Source organism: Haliotis rufescens, unplaced genomic scaffold (assembly GCF_023055435.1).
Source record: "Haliotis rufescens isolate VD_foot unplaced genomic scaffold, xgHalRufe1.0.p SCAF_1, whole genome shotgun sequence".
Classification (NCBI taxonomy): domain Eukaryota; kingdom Metazoa; phylum Mollusca; class Gastropoda; order Lepetellida; family Haliotidae; genus Haliotis; species Haliotis rufescens.
The window spans coordinates 34284044-34300427 of record NW_025963779.1 but is presented as its reverse complement, the minus strand read 5'-3'; the positions used below and the strand labels follow the sequence as shown (position 1 = coordinate 34300427).

The window sequence follows — 16384 nt, the reverse complement described above, 5'->3', positions numbered from 1 at the left end:
ATGTCCGATGCTATTCCCTATTTTGACCTGTACCTTATGTTCCGGTGTTGTTGTTTTTCAGGTGGACAATTGGTTGGGTTTGCATGTGTTTGTGACCGGTGCCATCTGCAGGATGCGCTCACCTTTTCGCGAACACCTGGTATCTTTACTATTTGATAGTGCATGCTTATGATATAGTCGGAATCCTACATAGCGTTTGGTCGCTTTTATTTGCATACTATCTTACTTATCTATCAAAATTTGTTTCTTAATCTTAATTTTTTAATCGTATTTGTTGTTATATTTAATCTTGCGATTTCGGAAACGATGGATAACTGCAAATCCCACAAGGTTTATTGTTACTGTAAGTGTTACTGTAAATTGTTGTGTAAGTTACTGCTGTGTGAAGATGGTGTTTACTGTTTACCACGGCATAATCACCGTCCAACTGTTATTGCTCATATCGACCGGTTGGGACGACTGTATAAGGGAGGTAATTGAGTATTCGCTCTTCTGAAAGCGGAGGCGTGGTAGCCGTAGAAATGGAATGGCAGAACTTATTGTATAATTTGATTCTACACAATCTATGCCTGTAAATACCTCGCAGAGGTTTGTTTTCCTACAGCATTATACTACTGCATTCAAAGGTTATTTTACATGACTCTAGGTGACGGAATGGGATGTATTTAGACGCAGAATCCTGGAAGCAGAAACCGGAAGTAGGGTAGTTGCTGTTGCTACAGTTCTGCCCAGATAATAGAACCAGTAAAGTGTGGGGTGTTTGAGAAGTATGGTACAGTGCGAACTAAGCTGTTACTACAATTACTGTCACTCTACGAGACAGCGATGAACTCTGTAGTTTTGGATCATGTAATCACAACTGTTATGCATTTGTTTTTACCGTCATAAATGTTATTATTTTGTGGATGTATGACATGAGAATAGATTGCACAAATTAATTACTTAATTATCTACTTGAACATTAATCCATCAGCCTCTAATCAAATGTATAAAAGGCAGGTAATATATTCGACTACTAACAAGACATGTGAGACAATAGTTAACACATGCATTTTGTCCTTGTGATATTATCTTGATACCTTTCCGTATAGCCTATAGATTGGAAATACTTTTTAGCATTGTTTTATAATGTAAGGTTTTGTATTGTCTCCAAACATGCCAACACAACAAAGTTCGAAATGATGAATTTGTGAAAAACACATTGGTCTATACTTTTTCTTTATGGAAATTATTATAAAATTTGCTATAAAAAATAGCCAGAATTTACAAGTTTTACCCGCTGAAACACAGAAACAGATTGCAAAGAAACATTCAAATTTCCAGTACATTCGTAATAGACATGTAATGTATGTCCAACTTTTGAAGGCTCAGTGAAGTGTCACTTGAATTCCAAGTGCATGTTACCATCTGAGACATGCATAGAGATGCATAATTAGCTTAGGAACCAGCCATGTAAAGATAAAAGTATTTAGCTGTCTTTTTGTGAAGTTAGCCTCAAATCTATTCCAAAAGTCTAGTGCCAACACATATATGGAAGTTTTACATTCCGGTATGTCTGTATCTTACTACATTTCATGGAGACCCGTGAAGATCCGGGGTAGAATAGGTCTTCAGCAACCCAGGCTTGCTGTAAAAGGCGACTATGCTTGTCGTAAGAGGCGAGTAACAGGATTGGGTGGCCAGGCTTGCTGACTTGGTTGATGCATGTCATCGATCCCAATTGTGTGGATCGATGCTCATGATAATAATCACTGGATTGCCTGGTCCAGACTAAATTTTTTACAGACCACAGTCGTATAGCTGGAATATTGCTGAGTGCAGCGTTAAACAACAAACCAACCAACTTTCTTGTATGCAATATGGCGCTTGTCATGTGTCCCTCCTACAGGTTTTCTTTGTCCAGGTTGGATCAGTCAATCTGATAGTAGATTGCTACTGAAATTGTCAACCTTTAATGGTTCAGGCAAATTGACTGTCCCAGCAAAATTGAAACAAGTCAAACAAAGCCAAAGTTTAAGATGTACAGTATTCAACATAATAAGCGCCCCGCTCTAATATGCGCCCACAGCGATATTTGCTAATATATTGGCTAGTGAACAATCCCAATTAGCACCACTTCCCATTGATCAATGTACACAAGACTTATTTATTCGCGTATAATACGAACTCGTGTGTTATATGCACCCTTAATTATGGGCAATTAAATTCTGGAAAAATATATCTCTCGTATATAAACATTTCAGGCTGTCAGCATAAACCACGAAATTTATCTTTCAACTCTGTTTTTTTTCACCAAAATATTATTCCAATAAGAGCCCACTATTTCTTATTTTGAGAGCGCCCTGGGCGCTTATTACGTCGGATACGGTATATCAATCTATCACATTCCATTGCCCTATTTGCACAGATACATGATCTAAGATTCACACAAAAAACTAACTACATTTAGGTCTTGACGGGACATAGGGTCAGGACTGGGAGCAGAGTCCCTCTTTAAAGCATGAATAACCAGGAAGTACAGTCGCTTGTGTGTGGCCATTCATTATGTTATGAATAATAACAGGACATTGGGTATTTATAATCTGATGTTTAGGTCCCGGCTATAGTCTTGTTCTCGGCATTGTTCTCTGTATTGCAGTGTAAAACCCCTGTTACTCACTCTCTCAAGCTGTGTTCTCAGCCTGGGGATGGTCTCATGAGCAGATTTGTAGTCCTAGCTAATCTGAATAATATGACAGGGTTAGAAATTAGCACTACTCCTGTAGTCCTTGCCAAACTGCCAATGGTTAAGGTAGCATAAGGACTTGTAGAAATTTGCCATTTCTAACGGTTTAGCTTTATGTTATCATTATAAGGACTACTGGACTGAAAATGTTATTTGCTAATGCTGCATGATATTACATTTGATGATAAATTTGATTACTTTAATTTTAATGAGACACTATTTGAATTCACACAAGGCATCGACTATAACATTTCCATACATGAAAATGGAATCATATAGGTGAACTTGTCACCTCTTTAAGTTCTTGTTGTATTAATGTTATTTATGTTGTGACAGGCAGGTTTCTGAGTAGGGGGGGGGCTGTGCAGAGTTGCATCCCTTGGGCACGCCAGAAACCTATGTTTGTAGGTTCGAATCCTGGTTCGAATGATGGTAGCCATTTTGAAAATGCCATGTCGGCATTTCTGCCCATTACTCATTTCTGCACTTTTTCCCTCTCGACCGGAACCGCTGGGTTTATAAAGCGTCTTTATTTTTAGTCTTTATGTTGTTGTTTTGTAGGGTTATGTATAGACAAGAAGATAAATAGGTCTAGAAATAGGCCTGTATGTACGCAATATTTTTGAATTCGGAACCCATACCCTGGTGATGTAAGTATCACTGTCTGTTAACAAACCATGCCCATGGTCTTCTGAGCCTCCACTGCAGTTTACTGGTTTCAGATGCTGCTCACGTAGGAAGCATGCAGAGGCTGAAGGACCGGAGCCACCAGGCCAAGCTGGCCTGCCGGTTCGAGGACTTGTACCGCAACCGGGTCCTCACCGACGTCATCCTGTTTACAAGTGACGGCATGGAGCTCAAAGCTCATTGGCTCATTCTGGCAGCCTACTCAGAAATATTCAAACAACTTGCAATCAGTCGAAAAACCATGAAGAATGACTGTGTTGGTACTGTTGTGAGACTAGGTATGTACTCAAATAGTAATGGAGAGTATGTTAGTCATGGCCGTGTCAAGGAAACAACCAGGCAGGAAGTTGTGCAGGGTTCAGAATTGTCAGGTTAAAGTCTTGATTAAGGATCTATGCAAATTTGCAAATGTAACATTGAGTCAGTTCACGGTTTTCCTGAGAATGTTGTCTAAACAACATGACTGACATCAGGAATTCCCGGCAGTTTGAGGGCCCTCTAACCTATGCAATGTGTTCTTTGCAGGCCAAATTTAAGTTGGGTCACAGGTGAAAGATTTGACCAGTTGTCCATAGTGAAGGGATGTAAATATTGATAATGGACCTTTAATTTTGTTCGTTTCTAAATTCATAAATTTAAAGGAAAGATAGTTTGACTTACAACAATCGTATGTTTGTATTACTGTTTATTTAATTTATCCATTTTGAAAAGCTTATTAATGGATAGCATTATCTCACTTAAAAGTGCCAGAATCTGCTAGTCATGGGTTGGAGACTGGTTAGGTTCTTTGATGAGGATCTTTTGTCTCTTATCATGATACCAAAGTGCTAAGCATCAATGACCAGCATCAGTTTGGGCTTTCTTTCCACAATAAGTAGACATGCCATGGTGGTAATTGAACTTGCCTCACAATATCACTTACATACATGTATTACAAACTGATGTTTTTGGTTTCAGAGTTCACATCAGACATTGTTGCCATACTGTTGAATTACTGCTACAAAGGTGAGTTGATTATTACCATAGCAACCAAACCCCAGGTCCAGAAGGCAGCACAGCTCCTCTTGATGAATGACATCCTCAAACTGCTGGAGTCCAATGAACTGGATGAACAGGCAACAGATTACCTGAGAAAGGATAAGACAGAAGTCACCTTTGCCCTTTCAGAAACAACGCCTACAGGGGAGATTACTCTAGGTAGACATCAGGAATTCTCCATGCCAGAAGGAAATATTGTCCCAAGAGATGATATAGAAGGAAGGAGGGGAATTAAGACAACTGGAATTTGGCCAGATTCTTTAAAATCAACAACATCTTTGTTGAAACAGTTTTCTGAGATAGTTACTCTTCAATCTGAAGCTGGAAAGTTGAAACCTCAGTCTGTTGCCCCAACATCCTCAAGTGTACCTGCAAAAGATAATTCAAAATACATATCACTCGATTTGTCCAATTTGGAAAAATCAAAGTTGCGAAAAGAAATTATGAGAAGCGAGAATCCATTGCTAAAGAAACAGCCAACCATCCCCGTCCGACGAGTGACATACAATAAGGTGATTTGCCCACGAGAACGAAAGTCCAAAGACACTTGGAAACCTTCCTTGTCCATAAAAATAGCAAAGAAGGTAGCAGAGAAGGTGTTTAATACCAGAATCTTGATGCACTGTTGCGTAACTTTAGACTCCTTGGACACTAATGACAAACTGTTTCTGTGTCGCAAGTGTAACAAGAAGTTCTCTCGATTCAGTTTATGGAGACTCCATTACACCAGTACCCATCTGTCAGAACTTGTTAAGGGAACTACTTTGGAGGAACTACGAACAAACACCAGACATCGTAAAATGAAAATGTTTGGAAAGAGAAAGCGAGAAAGGTACTTTGATTGGGAAGTTTTGAATCCTTTAGGAGAGGACAATGAAGACTCTGTGTCCACTGAAGGCTTTCCTGCACGAGAGTATGATATCGACAATAACATCCAGGTTACCTTTCAGCCTGCTGGAGTTGTTTCCAATGTGTCAGGTGGCCAAATTCAGCCTGCAGCACAAACTCTTCCAGGAATAACCATGACAACACCACCACCAGCTTCTGCAGTGACAGCAGCTATTCCTTTAGGGCAGCCAACAGCACTGCCCGACCACACAATATCCTCCTACATGGCCGCTCCTCAATATAGCACAATACCACTCCCTCAGACCCAGTACTCGTCCACACCCCTCATCACAGTGGCAGGACAGTCCGCATTTCCTGAACAAATGCAGCAGACGACATTACAGCAAACAACAGTGCAGCAGACGACAGTGCAGCAGACGACAGTGCAGCAGAGTTCTCTTGGCCAGACCACAATGCTGGGTGAAAACAATTTACAAATTGAAGTTCCTGTTCAAACTCAGGTACTTACACAAGCGCCTGCCCTGGCTGGCACATCAACTTTGCCTCAAGTTCAAGCCCTCCCTGATCCAAATCTTGCTCCTGCTCCTATTCCTGGCCCATCTGATACACCCAGTGCCTCCATTGCTTCTGCTTCTTCGGTTACTCTTTCCCCCTCCATTGCTCCGAACCAGACTCTGTCCACACAGTCTACAGCTAAACCGACTGACCAGACATCGTCCCAGTGGTTGCCATCACATGAGAGTTGGATGAGCTTTCTGCAGAGTGACTCTTTCACAGCCAGTGTGCTGGGGCCCCCACCCCCCCAGGTGAGACATATAGAATACTAAAAAGCTCCCTTTTAATACAAATTTTATGAACAGTCTAAATAGTCCTGGCATCTGACGAGTGAAAGCAAAGTTTCATGAAATTGGTATTGCAGGGAGTGAGTTCAGTATTTTGTTTATTACTTGTCATTATGACGTTTTATTTCACTGTTGTGTGTAAATTGAGTTGAACAGACTAATACTTCAAACATATTTAAGGTTGACACATATTATTTTGATACCCTACAACGGCCTACCTTTATAATTCAGGGGTCCGATCCTCAAAGCTATCATAGTGCTAAGGTGATACTTTAACATAGACTTATGACTGTCGTTGCGCTTTGTGGAAACTTCCTGCACCACAAAGTTTTCACAATTCCCCTTTGTGAACAATTTGTGAAATTTTGTTGCAAGACTGCTAGGGCTGGGACGTGTAACTCGGGTACCCGGGTCGGGTGGGTACTGAGCAGGACCCGTGGTAAGTCACAAAATATATTGTTTAATGACAAAAATTATCCAGAACTCTATGCTTACACTACAAGTCACTAATGTTCGCATTTCTTTCTGACTATGCACCCATTCCTTCTGACTTTTCATATGGTTGAATAAAGATATAACTTAAGTCAACTTCAGTGTATGCATGACCAGATTGTTTAATACATGTATCTGAATACGTTTTGCAAGTGTTGTGGTAAAAAAATTCCCAATCGGACATTTTGTATCTCTTGAGACCTACAGTGGGTACCCAGGTAGGGTTGGGTAATAGGGGGATGGGTACCCAGGTGATGACCTAAGGTCAAATTATGACGGACTACTTTCCTGTTTGTAGTTAAATGTTCTTTGGACTGGTCGTGTTTGCATTATCATCATCGCCTTGATAATCCATAGATACGATCAAAACTTTTATTGTTGAGGTTTACACTAGGTATGGGTAGTAAGCAGTAGGCTGACGTCACAAATGACCATTGTATTATATATTAATGTGCCACTGTGATCTTGAGAATAAACAAAATATGCATTGATTCGATGTTAAAATTGTGTGATTTTCGGATCTCTTCATTTTCAGATACTGCAGTAATCTTGACTTGCCAAATATTATAGAAGGCATGGGGGGTATTGGATATATTTGTTTCAGGGTCTGTATGACCCTTGCCTGTCAGGTTGTAAGATAAAAGGTATCTTGTGCAGTAATCTCTATATGTGGTATTCAGCAAGGGACATAAACACACCCACACACCTACACCCACACACCTACACACACACACACACACACACACACACACACACACACACACACACACACACACACACACACACACAATAGGCGAGACAGCGTTTTTACCTTGGTATCAACTATACAATAGGGTCTTGTTATCCTGTACCTACCTCAACTATACACGCACACACAAACACATACAAATACACCCACCCAATAGGTGAGACAGCGTTGTACCTTGGTATCAACTATACAATAGGGTCTTGTTATCCTGTACCTACCTCAACTATACACGCACACCCAAACACATACAAATACACCCACCCAATAGGTGAGACAGCGTTTTTACCTTGGTATCAACTATACAATAGGGTCTTGTTATCCTGTACCTACCTCAACTATACACGCACACACAAACACATACAAATACACCCACCCAATAGGTGAGACAGCGTTGTACCTTGGTATCAACTATACAATAGGGTCTTGTTATCCTGTACCTACCTCAACTATACACGCACACCCAAACACATACAAATACACCCACCCAATAGGTGAGACAGCGTTTTTACCTTGGTATCAACTATACAATAGGGTCTTGTTATCCTGTACCTACCTCAACTATACACGCACACACAAACACATACAAATACACCCACCCAATAGGTGAGACAGCGTTGTACCTTGGTATCAACTATACAATAGAGTCTTGTTATCCTGTACCTACCTCAACTATACACGCACACACAAACACATACAAATACACCCACCCAATAGGTGAGACAGCGTTGTACCTTGGTATCAACTATACAATAGAGTCTTGTTATCCTGTACCTACCTCAACTATACACACACACACAAACACATACAAATACACCCACCCAATAGGTGAGACAGCGTTGTACCTTGGTATCAACTATACAATAGGGTCTTGTTATCCTGTACCTACCTCAACTATACACACACACACAAACACATACAAATACACCCACCCAATAGGTGAGACAGCGTTGTACCTTGGTATCAACTATACAATAGGGTCTTGTTATCCTGTACCTACCTCAACTATACACACACACACAAACACATACAAATACACCCACCCAATAGGTGAGACAGCGTTGTACCTTGGTATCAACTATACAATAGGGTCTTGTTATCCTGTACCTACCTCAACTATACACACACACACACTCATGCATGCATGCACGCACAAACACACATACAAATACAAATACACCCACCCAATAGGTGAGACAGCGTTGTACCTTGGTAGGGTCTTGTTGTAGAATGGGTCCCAAGTTCTCTATGCTTGTTGACTATGAGGATTACGTGGTTACAATGTTAGATCACCCATGCTGTCAACAACTAGTTTTCTGTCCGAGACTTCTTTATTTACACGCTATCCTGATAGAGCTGTAAAATAGCTGACTGGAAAACATCCACTCCTACACTCTCTCTCTTCCCCTTCCAGCCACAGAACACACAGTACATCACTATGGTGAAGTGTAGTGTGAAGGGCTGCAGCTTCGCAGGCTACAGCACGAGGGCGGTCAACAAGCACATGCACGACACCCACCTCAACATGGAGTGTTCCTACTGTATGTTTGCCTGCAGCAACAAGGAGGAGCTGGAGAGACACATCGCAGAACGCCATGAGCGGAAGAAGGCTCGGCAGTATTCGTGTTCGTCGTGTGGGAAGAAGTTCTCCAAGGCTATCCACCACCGCACACATGAGCAGTCTCACCATGGCATCAATCATAATATGAAGGTAGGAAACGGCAGTTGTCGCCTTTCCCTGATTGGTCTGTTTGTGAGTCTGGACCAGTTACATTTCTACAGGTTTAGTTATTATTCTAAATGTTCGAATGACAGGAAGCATAGTTATGATTACAAAGTGTGGCACTAATGTCAGGGTTGATTTGAAGCTAATTTTCTGTTTAAAAACTCTTGAAATACAAAGTGAAAACAAAACAAGGTTCTGACTAAGCAGCCTGTAAAACTAAGGTTCTCATTTGTGAAAGAAAAAAGATATCTGACTTGCTACACTAATGTTTTGACTGGTAATAACAAGGTAATATTTATTAAGAGACAGTTGTAACGACAGTTGTAACTCATAATAATTAATGAGTTAGACTGTTGCATCATCACTGATGGTTGGTGCAAGCTGTTTGAATTCCATGGGAAAAAAAGGAAGCAGAATAAACCATGTACTGACTATATAAGATTTCAAAACCTATTGGCATCAGTGTTATTTACCATATTTGCATATGGCCTACTGACCAAGGGGCCTACATCATGTTGCCTACTGACTAAAGGCCTTACATCATGTTGCCTACTGACAAAAGGCCTTACATCATACTGCCTATTGACTAAAGGCCTTACATCATACTGCCAAATGACTAAAGTCTCTATGTCATACTGCCTACTGGCTAAAGGATTTACATCATACTGCTTACTGACTAAAAGTCTCATCATACTGCCTACTGGCTAAAGGCTTTACATCATGTTGCCTACTGTCAAAAGGCCTTACATAATACTGCCTACTGACTTAAGGCCTTCCATGCTGCCTTCTGACTAAAGTCTCTACATCGTACTGCCTACTGACTAAGGGACTTACATCATACTGCCTACAGACAAAAGGTCTTACATCATACTGCCTACTAAGGGCCCTACATCATATTGCCTACTGACTAAAGTCTCTACATCATACTGCCTATTAAGGGCCCTACATCATACTGCCTACAGACTAAAGGCCTTACATCGTACTGCCTACTGACTAAGGGTCTTACATCATATTGCCTACTGACTAAGGGTCTTACATCATATTGCCTACTGACTAAAGGCCTTACACCATACTGCCTACTGACTAAAGGCCTTACATCATATTGCCTACTGACTAAGGGTCTTACATCATATTGCCTACTGACTAAAGGCCTTACATCATATTGCCTACTAAGGGTCTTACATCATACTGCTTACTGACTAAAGGCCTTACACCATACTGCCTACTGACTAAACACCTTACATCATATTGCCTACTGACTAAAGGCCTTACACCATACTGCCTACTGACTAAAGGCCTTACATCATATTGCCTACTAAGGGTCTTACATCATACTGCTTACTGACTAAAGGCCTTACACCATACTGCCTACTGACTAAACACCTTACATCATATTGCCTACTGACTAAAGGCCTTACACCATACTGCCTACTGACTAAAGGCCTTACATCATATTGCCTACTAAGGGTCTTACATCATACTGCTTACTGACTAAAGGCCTTACACCATACTGCCTACTGACTAAACACCTTACATCATATTGCCTACTGACTAAAGGCCTTACACCATACTGCCTACTGACTAAAGGCCTTACATCATATTGCCTACTAAGGGTCTTACATCATACTGCTTACTGACTAAAGGCCTTACACCATACTGACTAAAGGTCTTACATCATACTGCTTACTGACTAAAAGGCCCGATATTGTACTGACTAAAGGCCCTACATTGTACTGTCTAGAGACCTTATGTTGTACGAGTAAAGGACCTACATTGTAATGACTAAATGCCCTACATTGTACCGAGTAAAGGACCTACATTGTACTGCCTAGATACCTTATGTTGTACTGACTAAATGCCCTACATTGTACTGCGTAAAGGACCTACATTGTACTGACTAAAGGACCTACATTCGACTGCCTACTGACAGTTAACCCCCTGATCAGGACCCTAATGTTTTCTCCATCTGTCCCAGGAGTACAAGTGTGAGGTGGAGGGGTGTGAGTTCCGTACGCTGGCCAAACACAACTACTTCAAGCACAAGATGACCCACCAGGAGAAGATGTACTCCTGCCAGTACTGTGGCATCAAGATCAGGACCATGGAGTGAGTAGTGTAGGCTTATAGTGGCCACCTAGTCAGTGGAAAGTGAATCAGGTTGTCACAACTTGACAGGCCCTCTACATGTTCATACATTGGTTTTGTTTGTTTGTTTGTTTGTTTGTTTGTTTGTTTGTTTGTTGTTTAATGTTGCACTCAGCAATATTCCATCTATATGGTGGCGGTCTGTAAATGAATCTGGACCAGATGATCCAGTGATTGACATTCATGATCTACGCATTTGGGATACGATGCCATGCATCATCAAAGTCACCAATCCTGACCACCCGCCTATTCGCCCCTTATGACAAGCATGGTTGTCTCTTACAACAAGAATGGCTTCCTGAAAACCTATTCTAACCTGGATCTTCTGGGGGTCCAAGGTCACAAAAGCGTGACAAATATGTAAATAGACTTGGAATTATTTGTTAGACTTCGAGGTTTGGGTGGTCAGGCTCAGTGACTTGGTTGTTGACGTGTCAGTTTACCCCTACACAGCATGGATCATTTGCTCATAGTATCAATCACTGGTTTTTGTGGTCTAGATTCGATCATTTACTGGCTGTTATCATATTGATGAATGATGTTAACAAACAGAAACAGATTGGTATACTTAATGTAATTACATAAAGAACTGTACTGTTTTTCTACATCATCTGCAAAAACAGTTTAGTTCCAATATTAGAAAAATGCATCCAGAAAACATGGAAATCACCATTTTGTGACACAAAAGCCCTAACTTTGCATTTGATCTGTCATGTATATAAACACATCGATTAAATTTCAAAATATCTTCTAGTTTTAAAAGTCTTTTCTGAAATGATGCAGATCTAGTTGGTCACATATTGTCCCGATCATCACTCATCCCTTGTCCGTCTCCAAAACTGATCCCATTACTGTTCCTGATATTTTTACTGATAAATTTTCATTACTTTTTCTCATTGAAGATTTAGTTACTATTTTACTGGATGCATTGTTTGCCTTATTTACCTAGATAGTCATGATCAAGGGCAGTAAAGTCTTCATTGCATCAGTTTTGTCAGTTTTGAAACAAGTATGTTTGTCACAGTTACTTGCAGCGTCACATCAACAAGCAGCACCTGAACATCCGCCCCTTCCAGTGTGAGCACTGTGGGTCGGCCTTCGGGGACATGCACGCCCTCAAGTCCCACATCTCCGCCGTCCACGTCAAGAAGAAGGAGTTCAAGTGTGAGCACTGCTCCTACGCAGCAAACATCCGATACAAAGTAGCTAGTGAGTATTGTTCAACAAGGGTGGAAACTGGACTTTTAAAGCCAGTTAACGCTCTTGCCTCGGGAAGATGGTAAGCACCATGTGATTTCATAGCTATTAAAAACTACAAAAATCACCAGTTTGTTGGATAAAATCTTGAATGAATGATCGCTTTAGACGATGTTCAGAGTCTGTTCCTACTACAGTTACTGTGATGAACCATATGAGCTCTGCTTATAATAGTACATGTAAGAACTGTAAAGCCTGCAGCAAATGTTACATTACTTAGAGTCCAGCTTGTGCTAGCAGCAGAGATGCCAAACCTAATTGAAGCCGTCAATTAATCAGTGGATGTAAAAGAGTAATTTCATGTGAAAAAGAGAAATGCTAACAGTACCAGTAGTTCCTACCTGAGCCCATTTTGACATTACAGCCAATCAGAGACATTGTATCACGGAGTAATGGATATTTTAACATTATGTGAATTGACAGCTTGGCTCTCATTTGTCAGCGTAGTTTTGCTGAGGAATGCTTCATATCAAGGGTGCATTAACAATTTGCTCTCCTTGACACTTTATGTATTGGAGAAAACACGCTTACGAGGTTTTGGTAGACAGAGCATGCCCTGGGGAGAGGGAAAAAACAAGGGGGCGAAGCCCCCACGGTTTTTCCCGACCCCTAGTGCATGCTCTGTCTACCAAAACTGAGGGAAAGTGTTTTTCCATACTCATAAACCGAAAAAAGAAACTTAAAACAACATTTATCAACATTTTTATGTTTCGAAAAACTTTCCATGAACCTTAGGAAAAATATCTGTTGCTGGCGTACAGATCTTGAAAAGGACATTCTAAAAACCAGTGAGGCTTATCAACACCTCTGTAGCCTCGTGGTACACTCACTGGGCTACAGATATGAAGGTTGCGAGTTCGATCCTCGGGAATATAAAGAAAACATTTGTCATTTGATTTTACATTTCATTACATGTTACAATCTGAACGGAAGTTATGTTAATAAAATCCCTGGGATATTATAGCAAATATGACTTGAATATCCTATAAAATCCCTGGGATATTATATAAAATCCCAGGGACATTACAACGTCCCTGTTTATGAGATTTAACCTGACTGGAAAGTAAAACCTCACAATAGGTTTTAATGCCTATAGAACGAAGTCTCTTACTTAATAGCGATCCCAATGAATAGGTTTATAAGCATGTAAATAATCTTTGTACCCACAGGACTCCCCAGACATGGGGTTAGTCACGTGATATTTTCTTTAATGACAAAAATTCACTGTAACTCCAGGGTTACACTACCAGTCACTAATGTTTGCTTTTCTTTGTGACTATGCACCCATTCCTCCTGACTTTTATATGTTTGAATGTAGATGAAACTTCAGTCAAATTCTTCAGTGTATGCATGACAAAATCCTTTATATGTGTATCTGAATACTTTTTACCAGGGCTCCAATAAAACAATTCCCAATCAGATTTGTTGTAACCAACTCTTGATACCTACAGCGAGGGTCCCTTGGTAGTAAATTTGGACTCATCCCAGCCTTCGGTGCTAAGTCTTATGGGGTGACTAACGGGATCTGGTGGTGAGGCTTGCTGACTTGGTTGATGCATGTCATTGTATCCCAATTATGTGGATCGGTGCTCATGATGTCAATCACTGGATTGTCTGGTCCAGACTCAATTATTTACAGGCCGCCATCATATAGCTGGAATATTGCTGAGTGCAGTGTTAAACAACAAACAATACAAAAAAAACACAACTGAATTGTGACTTTGTGTACCCTGACAGTGTGGATCACCTGCATTCACCCTGGTTTGGTGCAGACGCCATTGTTTATTACAGACTGCCCTGATAGGAGTGAAATAGTTGTGAATGAAGCGGAAAACTAAATTCACAACACATTGCTGGTGTTACACTGTTCTGTAAACCTCCATCTGCTCTTCGATATTCACTACAGGATTACAATAGCAGTTTTGATTACTGAATTTTGGAGACATGGTCCAAGTATTTATTATATAGGAGACTTGAAGAGCCTTGCATGAACTGCATGAAAGATGAGTAGAAGAAACACTCGAGAGTTAAAATCTTGGAAACCAGGCAAAACATTGATCCAGGGCCCCATTGCACAAAGCGATGTTAGAACTACGACTGTCGTAACCATGTGTTCAAGAATGGAAGTTACGATCGTCTTAGTGCTCTGGGCCCTGTTCCACAAAGTGATCTTAGCGCTAAGTCGATCGTAACTCCCATTCTTTAACACTGACTTACGACAGTCGTAGCGCTAAGATCACCTTGTGTAACGGGGCCCTGATCTCTTTGTGCTGTGGGGCCTTGGAAGATTGTTTTTTTCCTGTTCTTTCTGAATCTGGTTTAATAATGTTTACATTTACATGCTTGATGAAAATTACAATTCTTTCAGCCCACATGTATCAAGTCCATGGCATCCGAGCCTCATTTGACAAACGCAAGGAGATCAAATGTCCACACTGCAACTACACAGCCCTGGTGAAGTCTTGGATGACCAAACACATGGACCGACATGCTACTACCAAAAACTACACGTGTGAGTTGTGCGGGAAGACTTTTGGGTCCCCTCGAAACCTTAACTCCCACACGCGGTGGGCACACAAGACTGCCAAGCACCAGTGCCCTCACTGTGAATACATTACCAAGACGCCAACCAGGCTGAAGAACCATATCAAAACTCAACACATGTTCCGGGGCTACAAGCCGTATACGTGTCCGTACTGTCCGTTTAAGTGCGCAACAGGCGGGAACTGTCGCAAACACGTGATGCAGAAGCACCCTGGACAGACCGTGACGTATAACCGGAACGAGGAGCTCATCGCGTACATGAAGGCTGCTGGGAGAACAACAGAGGAGGATGAATCCTTCACCCAGGTGGTTTCCTAAGCTGCTGATGCTGCTGCAACCGAACACATAACTGAATAACCAGAAATGCAATCATTTCTACAAGGTTAAAAAATTCTTTCAATTAACCTGGCTTGACCAGGGTACAGACTGGTTCTGTGTTCAGTGTCTGCTGCATTGTCAATACTTTCAAGTAAAAGGCTGCTTCTCACTGGGCGGTGTGTGCAACATGGGTCATAGCTTGGTGTTCTTCAGGTCTACTCACTGCTTCCATGACAACAGTAGTAGGGTTCACAGAGAGTTCATACAAGTCTGTGAAGTATGTGTCTGTTGTAGTGTTGTTGTTTGTGAAGGACCATGGTTAGTTTTGAGTGGCTTGCCTGTGTGAAGGCAAGAATTAGAAATACATCTGTGAAGGAACAGCCGTCAACCGTGTCCCTCTAGATTGCTATATTTCACTTGAAATGTGGTTAAGTAATATTTTCTATCAGGTTTCTGACAAATGAGAGTAGAGATTTATAAGAAGCTATGTCACGCAAACTGTTTAAATCAGAGTGACAGTTATCAAGGGAGACTATTCTTGAATTAGTTATTTCCAAAACACAAGTCAGATATCGTGATTGATTCACTGCTATAAAATCTGGTGTCAAGACTTGGGTAGAAAATGGTACAGATATTTATGTGAATAGACATAACACCTACATGGATCAACACCAGTGTCGTACTGGTGAACGTCATCTATCTGGCTAGTTCCCCTCAAACTGATTTGATGCAGAAGCAATACAAGGACTGTGATATTACACACATCAGTCACATAGTTAAGACTACAGTAAGATTATAAGGGGATGGAATCAATATGGGAGGAGAATGGGTCTGTGGTCTCAGCGCGTCCGCCCGAAGGGGTCATTGGTTCGATCCCCCAACAGCGACACACCAAATGATGTTAAAAGATGGTATTTGTTGTTAAGATTAAATGCAGACTGGTCAGCTCGGAGTCAGTATACAGTGTCTGAGTGGGGTATCCATGTAATACTGCAGCATGGCATCTCAGTGGGCTA

General features: G+C 41.1%; 1 protein-coding gene across 1 annotated transcript; it reads left to right on the top strand.

Annotated features, from left to right (window-relative positions):
- Window positions 1-503: 503 nt before the first annotated feature.
- Window positions 504-15514, top strand: LOC124139453. Its single transcript, XM_046506514.2, has 7 exons — window positions 504-588; window positions 3448-3690; window positions 4370-6105; window positions 8793-9089; window positions 11080-11210; window positions 12274-12458; window positions 14875-15514. Exons 2-7 carry the CDS (start codon window positions 3468-3470, stop codon window positions 15366-15368), a joined length of 3066 nt encoding a protein of 1021 aa, XP_046362470.2. The 5' UTR covers window positions 504-588; window positions 3448-3467; the 3' UTR covers window positions 15369-15514.
- Window positions 15515-16384: the final 870 nt, after the last annotated feature.

Bases quoted from the DNA above. Each gene is read 5' to 3' on its own strand.
- LOC124139453 (XM_046506514.2), top strand. From the start codon at position 3,468: ATGCAGAGGCTGAAGGACCGGAGCCACCAGGCCAAGCTGGCCTGCCGG. The intron at 6,106-8,792 runs GTGAGACATATA...TTCCCCTTCCAG, and splicing joins TGGGGCCCCCACCCCCCCAG to CCACAGAACACACAGTACAT. The intron at 12,459-14,874 runs GTGAGTATTGTT...CAATTCTTTCAG, and splicing joins CATCCGATACAAAGTAGCTA to CCCACATGTATCAAGTCCAT.